Genomic DNA, 14,403 nt, shown 5'->3' with positions numbered 1-14,403 from the left:
TATATCCAAAGGACTTAAAATCAGCATTCTACAACGACACAGCCACATCAATGTTTATAACAGCACAGTTTAACAATAGCTAAGCTTGGAGCCAACCTAGGTGCCCTTCAGCAGATGAATGGATAAAGAAAATGTAGTGTATATACACAATGGAGTATTACTCAGCCATAAAGAAGAATGACTTTATGGCATTTGCTGGTAAATGGGTACATCTGGAGACTATCATGCTAAGTGAAATAAGCCAATCCCAAAAAACCAAATGTTTTCTCTGATATGTGGGTGTTAACCCACAATAAGGGGCCCTGCAACCTCCTCCACCAGCAGTCATTGTTGGCCTTCCCTCAGACTTCCTCGCCCTCCACCCTTCACTCCATAACTGCCACCAGCTCTTGACAACCTAAAAGGATCTATTAACCTTTCAAGTTATTTATACACTTTTGCTTTATCCCACTAGTGGTGATACAGAGTATGTTTGCTTATTTAAAGGATTTTATGTAATCAGTGGTGCCGTTGCCCTTTTCCCGGGGAGAAGGACAGCCCCCCTGGGGCCTGCTTCTGAGTCTGGCAGACTATGGAAGAAAATCATTCCTTACTCTGAGACTCTTGTGCTAGCGTGGGCCAGGCCAGCGTGCCGGTGTCTCTTCCTGGCTCTTCCTCCCAGCTGCAGCTGAGGGAGCTCCAGGAAGGGCCCGTTTACTGGCTTTCTGGATAACTAAAAATGGTTTCATGTTTATTAGAGTTTTCCCTTTGTTAAATTAGAACTTTCCTACCCTGAGATAATACTTCAGAGAAAAGAAAGAGGTTGCTAGGATATATTTCCTTTAGTAATTACCTTATTACTAATAAAATAAATGAAATAATATATATTTATATAGCTATACTTAATATATCAAAATAAAAATGATAGTAATGTTTCACAAATTACATAATTAATGAAAAATATATATTATATGACTACATATAAAGTGATAGTAATAATAATAATAATGACAGTATTACTTCATTTTGTCACTGAAGATCTTAATTATACCTCTTAGAGATAAATTTGCTGGGAACATCCCAGGAATTCTGTAAAGGGCTGTTTATCTGTTTGAAATCAGTGAAAAAAATGTAGTAAGCACTTTCACAGTGACATTTCTCTGCAAGGCAAAAGTTAATTGTTCTTTAGTAATTTCAATAGGAATTTATACTCAGTACCTCTGGCACTGTACATGGGTTCATCAATGGCCAAAGAGATGCTGACTCTAGAGGAGAATCCACCAGAGCCATTTCACTGTGATCAGGGCCCATTATGTAGAAATCTAGCAACTCCTCTTCATCCTAATGTAATTCCTTCTAAAATAAAACTTTGGACCATTTTGAGTCAGGATATTAAAAAATAAGTCACATAAGTGTAACCTTGGACTTATTTTGCAAATTTGACTATACATATCAAAAGAGCTATATATACATACTTCCCCCCACTTTTTCAGTTGTACAAGCTACAATGTCAGTTTGAGATTTCTCCATATTTAAAAGGAACAGGTAAATTTAAATTGTCCCATGAAAGAGCTTTTAGTAATTTTCACTTGCATGCCATTCCATGCTAGACCCTTAACTACATGAATACTAGTATTGTTGGTCTTGTTCATCTTTGATGCTCCAACTCCTAAAACACAGTACCTCATGATTAGTAGGGCTGTGCAAATTGTCACTGAATGAATAACCCTTCTTGGAAACTTCCCTCACCACCCTACTCAAAGGTTCAGTTCAAGCCCGATACCCCCTAGAGAGCTCTCCTCATGTGGATATGGTATTCTTAGTGCGGTGGATTATTAGGGCAGAACCTCAGCAACTCACTGGTGTCCTTTCAGAGAAATTGACCTTATATCTATTTTCACTGTATTTCCAACACCTGCTATTCTGTGCACTGCTCAGTCCTATTTTTGGCCCCCCACCTCTACATACATGTAAAATTGGAATCTACTCAGGTAGAATACACGATTGCTGAATTATGGCTGCCATGATTTACTCATTCAGTAAGTGTTCTTTGGGTTCCTGCGTAGTCCCTGACATCATTCTGGGAACGGGCAGTGTTGAATAGACACATATCTCTGTTCTCTTGGAGTTTATATTCTAATAGGAAGCAACAATCAAACAAAAAAAAAATGAGGATGATAAGACTATTGGGCACTATTCACTGCTCAAAGAAAACAGGTATGTGAAAGGGAGTGATAAGAGGTTAAATAAAAACATTTTTATCAATAGTCAACAGTTGATCAAGATCTGAATGAGGCAGGAAGCAGCTATGGAGAGAGCTGAAGGAGGAGTGTTCAGCATGGCAGGAGCGAGCTTGAAGCACTGAGAAACAGAAGGTGGCGAGAGCGGTCTCAGGGTTGTGAGGAGGAAGCCTTCAGTTCACAACATCTGGGGTTTGAGATACGGACAAGTAAAGATGTCCTGGAAACAAAGTGGTTGAAATTCTGGTGTTGTTTTGGGAGAGAAGGAAGTGGAAACAAGTGTAAAAATCTTGGGCCTCAGAGATGTGGTTCTCATAGTTTAGACGTCCATTATCTACTGGGAGAGTAGAGTTACAGAAGAGATGGAGAACCAGGACTGAGTCACAGATGTGTCAACCTTTTTTTAAGAGTAAAGGAGAAATGGGTGGAGTTAGAGAATATCATGCTAAGTGAAATAAGCCAAACCCCTAAAACCAAAGGCCAAATGTTTTCTCTGATATGTGGATACGAATTCACACTAAGGATGGGGGACTAGGGAAGAATAGAGTTACTCTATGTTAGGTAGAGGGGAGTGAAGGTAGGGGAAGGGGTCTGCGGGTAGGATCGATGGTAGAGTGAAACAGACATCATTACCTCATGTACCTGTATGACTGCATGACTGATGTGATCCTGCAGTATGTATGATCAGAAAAATGAGAGATTACACTATGTATATAATCTATCAAATGTATAAATGCATTCTACAGTCATGTACAACTAATTAGAACAAATAAAATTTAAAAATTAAAAAAGAGTAAAGGAGAATAATCTACTAAGGCAACTGATTATTCCAGGAGAATAGAAAACTAGGAGAAAATGGCATTGAGAACAAGGGACTCTCCCATCGTCTGGCTGCTGCTGAGAGGCCTGTTAAGACAGCAGTGGGATCCCTCCTGTCCAGAGCTATCAGGGCACCACGGGTGTGACGGCAGCCTGTGGGGAGTAGGCGGGGAACAGAAGACAGGAAAGAAGTGCAGGCAGCAAAAAAAAAAAAAAAAAAAAGAAGTTTTATTGAGGAAATAAATGAAGTTGAAGCTGAAAGATTAGAGATTAAGGGAAAATTTGTTTTTTTAGAGAGTTACTAGAATGTGCTTATTAGGTGATAGAGATAACTAATATAGAAGATAGGAAAAAAACTGAGGCTGCAAAGAGAGGGTTAAAGTGGGTCGATTTCCAAAGCATAAGTGGCACAGTTAGTGTCTGATAGGCCTAGGTAGTGGCTATAAATACGAAGACTACTGCCCAATATTTTTATTTCTGTGTTAAAATATTATGAATCTAAATTGGGTCAGGTGGAGTCACATGACATTGCTGATTTGGGTCATGCTCAACCTGTAAAAATGCCATTTTTCTATATCCCAACCCAATATACTGATTGTGCCTATAGCATATGTAAAATAGCTCAAAATATACAAGTTGAAAGAGATGATGAGTTTATGGACGTTTTCCATTTTCTCTTTTTTTCTAAATTCTATGGACAGTTTTTACATGCTTTTAAGGGAGACAGCTAATACTTTTTAAATTGAATGCTGCTTGTTTAATCTTGGATTTTAGGTTAGGTTGTAATGAATGTGGAACAGAACAGGCAAAGACAGAAATAAGATCCATGTGGTGATTCTGGTTTTATCTGAGTCTTTGTGTTCTTTTCCATAGGATTAGAATGTCTGCTACACACTCTGAGATTCCTTTCCTTAAGATCTTTGTTCCTTAGTAACTTAGACATAAAAACTTTCAAGTTAGAACAAATACACATATTTAATAAGATTCATCTTGAAAAATGTGTCAGTTGGCCTCAGTGTTTGTATTTTCTATTGTCATAGGCTTATTTATTTTTATCTTCCACTGTGCAATGAAGGAGAATGTCCAGAAGCAGTGGAGGCGGCATCTCTGTTGTGGCCGATTCCGTTTAGCAGATAATTCAGGTAAAGGGGCAGGTCTATCATTGGGTATTCACCTAACATTAATTGGAAACCCTTGTCCTTCATCTTCCATTGCAAAAGCAGCCCTGGCCCAATGGTAGCAAGTTGTAGGAGTGGAACATGTGAAGATTCCTAGTTGAATCTTGGAATGTTGGGGCTGAAAGGGATCTGAGAGCACTGGATCCAACCCTCCTCTTTTTCAGAGAAGCATGAATCCCAGGTAGCTTAAATGATCAGCCTAAGATTCGATGTCTAATTTGATGGCCCAGATATCCAGAGGTTCCACTACACCAGACCCACCTTTACCCATTTTTGAAGTTCTTAATTACATTTTTAGGTGAAGAGATTTCTCTCTGTATAAGAGCATCTAAAGAAAAGTACTTTTTTTTTTTTAAACTATCAGTGTGGTTACTTCTCATCCTTACAATATTGAAGTGAGATTTTAAATAATACATACATATGTTCATAGTAGGAAACTTCTGTTTCTTTAGTTTTTTTGTTTCACTTTGTTTTGTTTTGGTTTTGTTTGGTTTTGGTTTTTGGTTTTTGGTTTTTTTTTTTTTTTTGTGTGTGTGTGTGTGTTTTTTTGGGGGGGAGGGGGGGACCAGGGATTGGACCCAGGGGTGCTTAACCACTGAGCCACATGCCAGTTCTTTTCAGTACCTACTCCAGCCATTGCTAGCTTGTCAGAAAATTAAGCAAAGCAATGCACTGGTGGTTTTTTGGGACACAGCATATTATATTCCTTGTAAAGGAGATTGATAGAATGATGTCATTTCTTTCAGATTGGAGCAAGACAGCTACTAATATCATCAAGAAAAGTTCTGATAATCTGGGAAAATCTCTGTCTTCAAGTTCTATTGGTTCTAACTCAACCTATCTTACATCCAAATCTAAATCCAGCTCTACTACCTATTTCAAAAGGAACAGCCACACCGGTGAGTGATTCTGACATCCGAAAAGTTTTTTCTGCTACAGCCCTCATCTGTTACATTTTCACGGCAGAATCCGCTTATCATGAAGTTCGATGCATCACAGTGTCTGATAGAGTGCTTATGTTAGATTTACGAAAATAAAATCTATCTGAAGATCTTCTCCAACTTTATGAATATTTTATTCTCTTTAAAATTTTATAATCCATCTATTCCTCCACAACCATATGATCAACTCAGAACATTATATGTAACTTCATCATTTGATTGGGAACTTAATTTTCTTTAAAAATTAGAATATTTTGTTTAAAAAGTTTTAGCATTTTTATTTAAAAAAATATAGAAATTCTAGCAAAATATTTCAGAATGGTATGAAAGTACCTGACAGGGTGGCATGGGAACAGGAAGAAGTACCATCTAGGATGGGTTTTATTTACAACTTAAATCCTTAACCCTTGGAAGAGTTGTTGGCAGCCACTGATGAAATATGGGAGAACAGAGAGCAGCACTGGGAAGGTGACAGGACCGTAGGAAGCTCTGTGGCTTTGTTCATATCTTGGTTCTCATCATATTTACAGAAGCTACATGCTTTGTCACTGAGCATGTCTGTGGGCAGTCCTCAATGACACCATGGAAATAATATTTAGTAGAAAGATCTATAAACTTGGAGCGACTTAGAACAGCAGTTCTTTAAAGTTTCTTGGCAAGATGTTTGTGGGGAATCAAATGAAAGCTGTGGATTCTCTTTCTGAATGAGGTGTAGACTTTGTACCCCAGATTGAGCCCAGGGGTGCTTAACCATTGAGCCACATCTCCAGTCCTCCTTTTTGTTTTTTTATTTTGAGGCAGAGTCTCCCTATGTTGCTTAGGGCCTCACTAAGTTGCAGAGGCTGGCTTTGAATTTGTGATCCTCCTGCCTCAGCTTCTCCAGCCACTGGGATTACAGGTGTGCTACACTAGGCCCAGCCTTTTGTCACGTGCCCAGTTTCACCTAAAATTAAGAGGCCTGTTTATCCCTGCTCGAAAATACCTGTGTGAGGAAATCGATGACAGGTGTACAGCCTAAGACTTTTCTTCCTGCTTGGTAGTCCCCTTGCACACAAAATCTTTTACTTATAATGTAAAAGATTTTTTTTTTTTCATTTTTACTTTCTTTAACTAAACTTAAAAGTAGACACTAAATTCCCCTCTCTTTCTAAATTGAAAATAACTAATATATTGTCAATGAGTGAAGAGGCCTTAGACTCATTAAATTGTTTTCCTCTTCCATAGCTGAGAATAGCTAGCCTGAAGAAATTTCTCTTACAATAGGGAGGAGAAAATAAGGTAGATCTTTAGGACTATCAGATATTTTTGCAGTATTAGGAAAGGACTATAGGATCCTGGGGAAAACTGACTCAAAAATAAAAGAGGAAATGCAGAAATGGAGGTACCAAGGCACACTCTGTTGTTTCAAAAATGTATATATTTTTAATTTTATTCTACTAAGAATGCGTTAATGCTTTTCTCTTTCCCTTAATCAACAAAATGGAACCCTTGGGGCTGAAGGGTTGCTGGCCACTAGCATGAGGATATAGTGAACTTCATGTAATTATTGATGTGATATAATAAATTTGGTTACCCAGTCAGTTCACAGTGGGACGGTTCTCAGTTCTGGGGATCACTAGGGTATGCAGAAAGTCACTGCATATCCTCATGGATATCTAGTTGGTTTGTTTCTTGGAATTGATCCAGACATTCGTATGTTTATGGTGTAGATAATGCCTCCTAAGAGCATTTCTTCAACAAAAGTGGATCATCCAGGTAAACGTCTATCACTTTTTGAATGCATGAATTTTTGCGAGTTACTAAGGAATATTTGCATGGATTAAGGTTCTTGCTGCACCAGCAAAATGGCTTGTTCTTTACAATACTTTTCAGCTAGCACAATGATATTCCTGCACTGAGCTGGAATTTCTGAAATTTCAAATGACACTGTGCTGTGCCAGCTCTTCTCTGCATGGGGTGTGCAAGCTGCTCCTTCTAGGAAATGTACCATGCTCTGGAGTGAGTGGGTCACATACTATGTAACATAACAAGGAAAAAAAAAAAAAAAAAAAAAAAAAAAGCAGTATTTGAGAGAAGGATTTTTTTTTAACCTTTATTTTTTTACTTTTCAATGCTCTTGTGAGTTACTGGGTATGCCATGGTACATTCATAGAAGTCATGAAAGAGAAGTTGTCCATTCTAAGCTGCTTTGTTAGGATTTTTATCTGCTTGAAATTTCAGCATAGGTCAAATGGAGTTCATTTCTCTAGCCCTTGGTTTTCAGATTTACAATTGTAACCAAAGTCCTTATTGCTCATAAGGTAATATCTAACCAGAAAACAGAATAGTATATAAAGATACTAGTAATAGCTATATAACCATATATATCATAGTTAATAGTATTACACACACTATATTACATGTCCATTGTTTAGAATTTTACCTTGTTTGGAATTTACCTTTTATATGAAGCCCCATCAAATTGGATCATGTCCTTGCAATGGAGCTGATCTAAAATCACATGCTGCTGGAAGTTGTCTAGGGAGCAAAAAAGAGTATATCCTTGACATTTCTCTTAGGACATGAAGTTTAAAAAAAAACAAAAAAAACAAAAAAAAAAAAACAAGTACAAATCATTCGTTATTAGGATTTAAGTGAATGAAAAATCTCAACAATGGAAAACCAATGGCTAGTGAACACGTGAATTTGAAGAAAGCTCAGAATCAATCAGCTTGCTGAGAGCCAGATGGGTGGGGCCTTGGGCTGTGACTCCTCCAGGCTTTCTCTCCCCGTCACTGGGACATGCTTCGACCACTTCACCATGCTGCCATCTGCCCGTTCTTTCCATGAACCATCTTTCTGGCTTCCTTTAGTGTGGGCTGAGAGTGTCAGTTCCTGTGTTAGCCCCATTTTTGTTTAGTTCCTCTTCCAACAAAAGTCAATAGTTGAGCATTTGAATAGTATCCAGTGACAGCGGCTATCACAATGAGGATTTTGACCAATGGTTGAATATTCTGTCATGTCACTTTCTGGGTCCAACTTACCCAGGACATAAAAGGCCTAAAGCAACCATTCGAGTTTTGGAGGTAGGATTCCCAAAAGCTGTGTTTCAGGATAGCTTTTGCTTCTCACACAGTGTGTAGAAAAAATATGATTTCAGAACTGAACACTTGGAAGACCATAGTTTATCCTTTATCGCTATGAAATCTCTGTAATTGGGTAAATTTGAGGGTAATGTTTCTCCAATGTGTCTTAGGAGGGGGAGGAGAGCAGACACTTAGGATATTCATAGAATACAAACAAACAAAAAAGACCACATGACCACATGTATGCATAGTTAAAAGAGCTTACATGAGTTTCAGATCACTATCTGAGCCAATTTTGCAAAGTTTTTGGGTCTAGGGAAGTAATATTTAATTCATAATTACTGAAAAATTGAGAATAGAAATATATTTAGTGGTCCATCATTATCAATTGCTTTGATATTATTTTTACTAGTGATAGTGTTGCTGAAACTGTAGCAAGTGAACAAAAACTAGTTTTAAAGTATTTCCGATAAAGACAATTTTGACTTCTATAATTAATAATTCATAAAGAGATGTCCTTTTTGCTATCTTCATTTCATAAGCTAAAAGCCATGGGAAAATGTGTTCAAAGCAGCCTTTCATGTTTATTTTTATTCACTTTTCTTCTCCAAAATTCTTTAAATTTTCTAAAAGTTTTTATTATGGAGAATGTCAAACATGTAAAAAGTAGAGGACACTATAATGAACCCTTCGTGCCCATCAACTCATTTTCTCCTGTCCATTTTCCTATATTATTTGGAAAACTTTATCTTAGAAAGCACACATTTCTTCCATGAATGTTTCAGAACATTTTGATTCATTCTAATCTATTATTTCTTTTGAGCCATTTGGTTCTTACATTTTTGAAGAGATTTTTAATATTTTAATTGATTCTGAAATATGCTTATACGAATATTTTCCTATAACAAATCACAACACAAAAAATTACTAGAAGGCAAATAGACATCCAGTGAATGTTAGGAATGCATTTTGAAGATGAAAAATGCAAAATTTTAGTGCTGCCTTTTACCTAACCTATGATAAAAAAAAAAAAAAACAGTTTCATTTCCTTTGTGTTCTTCTTGATGCACAAAACAGAGGGCACAGTATAGTAGCCCTGTGGCATGTCTCCAGCTTATCTTGAAGCCTAATTTCTCATGTCATTTCTTGCAGACAGTGCTTCCATGGACAAGTCCTTGTCAAAATTGACCCATGCTGATGGAGAACAAACATCAATCATCCCTGTCCATCAGGTCATTGATAAGGTCAAAGGTTATTGCAATGCTCATTCAGATAACTTCTATAAAAACATTATCATGTCAGAAACCTTCAGCCACAGCACAAAATTTTAATGTCTTTAATATACGAAAAAGGCAAATCAGTTTTCAGAAGTGTGAAGATCTGCATTCAGTGAAAACCATGACTAGCAGATATAAATGTGCTATTACCTAGGTAACTGCATATAGATGAGGGGTGTGTTCTGTTAAGAAGGCTTTTGTGAAATTCACAATTTATCATTTTAGTGCATTTCTTCCACAGAGGAGTTTCCACCGACTAAACTTCAGTACTGAAAGCAATGTGATTCAGTAAGCAAGGGAAATATTATTTTTTGAATATGTAATTGAATCAAACTGATCAGAACTCAGGGGAAGGCACTAAAATTAGAGAATGAGGGATGGAGCAAAGCCAAGGATGAACTGTAGTTTAGAGCTCATATACCAACTTCCTGGTGAGGAGGATGTGGCCCTTTTCTGTATCATCTTTCTCAACAATCGGAAGTGTACTAATATTTGTAACTGATTTGGTTGCCTGCAGATTCCATCCAGGGCTACTCTCTGTGAATGCATCAGCATTTTTCTTCTTTCTCAATGAAATTTCAACCACAAATAGAAAAAAAAAAAATGTTTACTATTTGGCCCAAAGAGTAAAAGGATTTTTTCTTCTATCAAATATTTAACCTTCAGGATTATAACATACTCCAGAAAGAAAGTTTTCCCAAAATATTGTCCTAGTTAATATGAGGCTATGTGAATTTCTGTGTTCCATTTAAGACCTAAAGCTTAAACCTCATCATTAATTATAATCAAATCCCATGCACTTAAATATGGTTTGGTGGTAACATCCCATTAACAGGGCCTCCTGTGGTTGTTTAACAATGAATAGGTTACACTTCAGCCATTCCCCCTTTACTGTATATTGAGCCCACAGACCCAAGAGTTGGAGGAGATTTTGTTAGTCATGCTGTGTACAACAGTCATTGCTTTAAGGATACACACCTTTGAGATGTTGAGGTCTTGTCCTTGTTCTAAGGACTTTAAGATATTTCTAGTTAAGTAAATGAAGACCTTTTTCTCCCCCTACTGAGAATTTTGTTCCAAGGAATATAAACTCAGACATGTGAATGTCTCAGTGAATTAAAATAATTTATAAATGTGTGGATCTACAACTGCTAGTCTAAAAACTATTTGTACTGAGTCCTCTGATGATAGCATAGAGGAGCCTGAGGAGGTCTGGCAAGATAGTTGGTGTTATTTTTATGGATTAGCCTACTGCATTCAAGCCATGCATCATAGTAAACAGTTTACCTAACTCTCAAACTGTCCTAAGTAATGCATGCTTGTAATAAAGGTGTAGGAGAACACAGTTAAATTGTTAAACTATGGAGTCCTATCCAGTTTCTTAGCAATGGGCTTCAGTGCAGGCTGGGCCTTTTTTACAGCTCTCTGGGTTCTCTGAGAGATATCAGGTTTAGGGAAGCAGTAGGTGATTGTGTTGGAAAGGAGAGTTCGGGCAGAGCCTGTTGGCTTAAAACAGGAGGTGAGAACAGAGCCCCTCAGGCCTTGCCCTCTATACGAAAGCAGGTAGCCCCTGGTCTTAAATGTAGGAGGGCATGAAGGCCATGCAGAAACTCAAGGAGCCTCCTGCCTTTGGCTAAGCTTCAGTCATGAAGCTAACCAAGCTCAAAAGGATAATGAGAGAGTTTGGTGGTAGATTGTTATTGCTGTTCCATTTTGTAGCAGCCTGGAACACCATCTTGGCAGAAAAGAACTTGGCCCAGGCTGGCTTTCTCAGGGGAGAGGAGCAAAAGATAGTAAACCTTAAGTCACTGAGATTCACTCCAGTAGAGCCAAATCCTTTTCTGTAGGCATATATTAACAGGCTGTGTATTGTGCCAGAATTTACATATAGATGAAAATTAATCTTAAACCATCACTGAATATTCATGTTTCCCCCAAACCTTAGACATTCATGATAGAGTTTAATTAGCTTTTCTACTGTGAGATTTCTGCCCAAGGTGCATAGTTAGTTAACAGTAATTAAGATATAGCTTGAAAAATGGCTTTGCTTTTGATTTTTCCTCATATGCATCCAGACCTGAGAAAATATTTTATTTTTGTATTTGATAACAATGTCAACTCCACTTTAGAAATTTTTAAATAAGCTGGTAAGGGGGAAAAAATGAAGAAATAGCTTCACAGAAACATTCACAAGTGGAGTTAAAAGACTGAGCCAAATTCTCTCCTCAGTTCCCCTTCCCACCTTCCTTCAGCCCCTCAGAAGACTGGGGCAGGAGTCTAACTGGGGAGCACAAAACAGCCTACACTCACCTTCTAGAAGAATACCAATGGAAACTCTGTCTTTTCTCCTCATCTCCCCACCCTTTGTTAGCTGCCTTGTGTCAGAGTTTTAGTTTAGTTGCCATTCTTGTCACCGTTGCTTGCATTGTAAAGATATTCCCTGTCTGTCCTTGGCACAGACTCTTTTGTATATATTTATTTATTTGTGTTTATAAATGTCAATCTGTTTCACATCTTAGTTTTATATTGCTAGCTTTGTTGTTTTAATTAACTTTCTATTAGAGAGACTGTATATATTTTTTTCTAAAAAAGTCATGACAGTTTTTTGTAGCAATACCTTTGAACATGATGGATGAAAGTGACTGAGTACAAAGTAGAATTAGTCAGAAGAAGCTACTGCAGCTGATGTGTTGATTTACTTCAATGGAAAAATGTTTTTCAAATAAATACTTATATTGTTCATGTTCCAGATGATCTGATTCCTTTATGAGTGAATGTTTCTATTTCTGACTCTTAAATAAGAAAAGATTATTTGACAACTGGAAAATAACCTGCCACCAATTAAGTCAGTGACATGGGACTACTTTGCCAAACACTAGGAATGAGTATATGACAAAGAGATCCAGTTTGCTGGGATTGAATACATCTTGAAGTTCTTAGAATTTCTTAGGGTGATAGATGCAAAGCCAAGCTCTGTGGAACATTGGAAGTATTGCAGGTTTCTTTGTGGGGGAAGTCTTCAGCATCCCCAAAAGGGAATTGAGTCAGTAACATTATGTAGAAGTTAGGACCTGCGATATGTTTCTCACATTTACAGTTACTGTTTTCATTGTGGGAAACTTAGTAAATGATGAACTTGAACCAGCTTCACTTGTATGATGAGAACCAACCTCCCCACTTCCTTTTACTTTGGTTACTCAGGATAACTCCTTGCTGCAGGGTTCCAAAGCCCTACTGGCTCATAACCCTCCTCAGCGAAGTGTATGCCCAGTGCTAAGTTGTGAGGCGCTTTGGCAGGTCCCTTTGAAATCAAGCCTTCTGAGCCAAAGTTCACAACTCCGTGCCAAGCCATGTTAGGAAAACAGGCGGTGGCCCAAGGCTCCTGTACAGTCCTGCATGAGCAGGTTACCTCAGGAAGTGTGGGGAGGAGATGAGAAACACTTATTTGATTTGCAGGCTGACCTGTGTTTACAGTATTTTTGAAATCTGAAGGAATGGAGCTTTATAAATAGAGTTTTGGAAGTACTCCCGTGTTTTCAGTTGAATAACATTCCACCTCTTTCATCTAAAAAGCATTAAATATCTCTCCTCCCTCCAACCTCCCTTCATTTCTTTCCTTTCCCCTTTCTCTCTCCCTCCCTCTTCATTTCAAGGAAAACTAATTCATGCAACGATTTTTTTTTTTGCTTCCCTAGAGAAAAACAAGAATAGATGAAGAATTTTCAAATGTTTGCATGTATAGTCTATAGCCTGTCAAAAACAAAAGGTGAAAAAAAAACATGTTTTGTTATCACAGATCGCTCCAACCTAAATGGAGTCATTTAAACCTGATAGAAAAAGAAAACCATAAAATCCACAAACATGATTGGGTGCCAGAGGTGTATTTGCTCTCTTGTGTAATTTTTACCACACTTCTATGAGGAAGTGCAGATACTTCCCTTTCATTTGGGATAACTGGTGATTAAAAATGGTAAGTAACCTGAATGTGACCACTGCAAAGGCAAGAGGAGGCTTCAAAGTGAAGTCCACTGGGTTCCTCCAACTCAGCACCCTGGCTGCCTCTTAAAGAACCTGTAGCCTGTCAAGGATGGTAATCCAAGGACAGGATCAATGCTGGGAGATTCAGACAGACACTTCCAGAGCTTCAGGGAAAAGCTCTGGACAGGCAAGGCATGAGTAATGGTTTGGTCTTTGAAGTTCTGATTGATTCTGATTGGCTCTCCTGGGGATGAGGAAAGTTATTCCAGGCACAGAGGTTGGAAAGTCCAGGGCAGCGAGTGGAAATAGTTGAGGTTGGTTGATTGCAGGGTGTGGTGAGGGGTTGGTGGAGGATGATGAGACTGAGACCAGGCCATCATGGAAGAGCAGCCTCTGACTGGAGGGGCTTCACCTGGTCAGTGGGCACAAGAGAGGCCTGAAGGAGCCTGATCCTGGTGGGGCTTTAGGCAGGGGACTGTGGAGGGATCAGTAGAAGGAAGAGGGACCAGACTCAACCACAAGGGGCCCCCTGCAGAAGTCAATAGAGTAAGGTGGTTTGATGACTGGTATTCAGGGGTCACAAGTCTCAGGGGATGGGGATTAACCAAAAGCTCAGTCCTTGTTCCCAATGCCAATTAATGCCAATTTAATAATAAGGACATGATTTCAAGTAAAAGAAAAAAGTCGTTTTATTGCTTTGCTAGCAAAGGAGAAACACAGGGGACTTCTGTCGCTGAGGCTGTGATTTTGCCCGTCAGGAGGGACAGAGGGGTTTTAAAGGAACTCTTCAAGGGTTACATTCCAGGTGTGTTCTGGTAGGGGGGCCCAGGGTGCCTTGAGGGCGTGTTAGGAGTCCCTTTTTAATCTGGGAGATCTCACTTCCTAGGTAATGGTGAAGACATCTCCTTCCTGTGGAGCTCAGATAA

At 38.4% G+C, this 14,403-nt stretch overlaps 1 protein-coding gene across 6 annotated transcripts in view; it reads left to right on the top strand.

Annotated features, from left to right (window-relative positions):
• The window catches only part of ADGRG6 (adhesion G protein-coupled receptor G6), a 134,970-nt gene extending 122,717 nt beyond the window's left edge, over nt 1-12,253 (top strand). For 4 of the 6 annotated variants that reach the window (XM_079148990.1, XM_079148991.1, XM_079148993.1 and 1 more), the window contains 3 exons: nt 4,079-4,180; nt 4,963-5,115; nt 9,375-12,253. In XM_079148990.1, coding sequence (XP_079005116.1) covers nt 4,079-4,180; nt 4,963-5,115; nt 9,375-9,553 — 434 coding nt within the window. In that variant the 3' untranslated portion in view covers nt 9,554-12,253. Of the gene's footprint in view, nt 1-4,078; nt 4,181-4,962; nt 5,116-6,866; nt 6,913-9,374 lie in introns of all 6 variants that reach the window. The other 2 variants (XM_079148994.1, XM_079148995.1) reach the window with 1 other exon arrangement.
• The last annotated feature ends 2,150 nt before the right edge of the window (nt 12,254-14,403 follow it).

This window comes from Sciurus vulgaris, assembly GCF_902686455.1.
Source record: "Sciurus vulgaris genome assembly, chromosome: 7".
Lineage (NCBI taxonomy): Eukaryota > Metazoa > Chordata > Mammalia > Rodentia > Sciuridae > Sciurus > Sciurus vulgaris.
The sequence above is the reverse complement of the archived record's forward strand: the minus strand, read 5'-3'. Positions and strand labels throughout refer to the sequence as shown.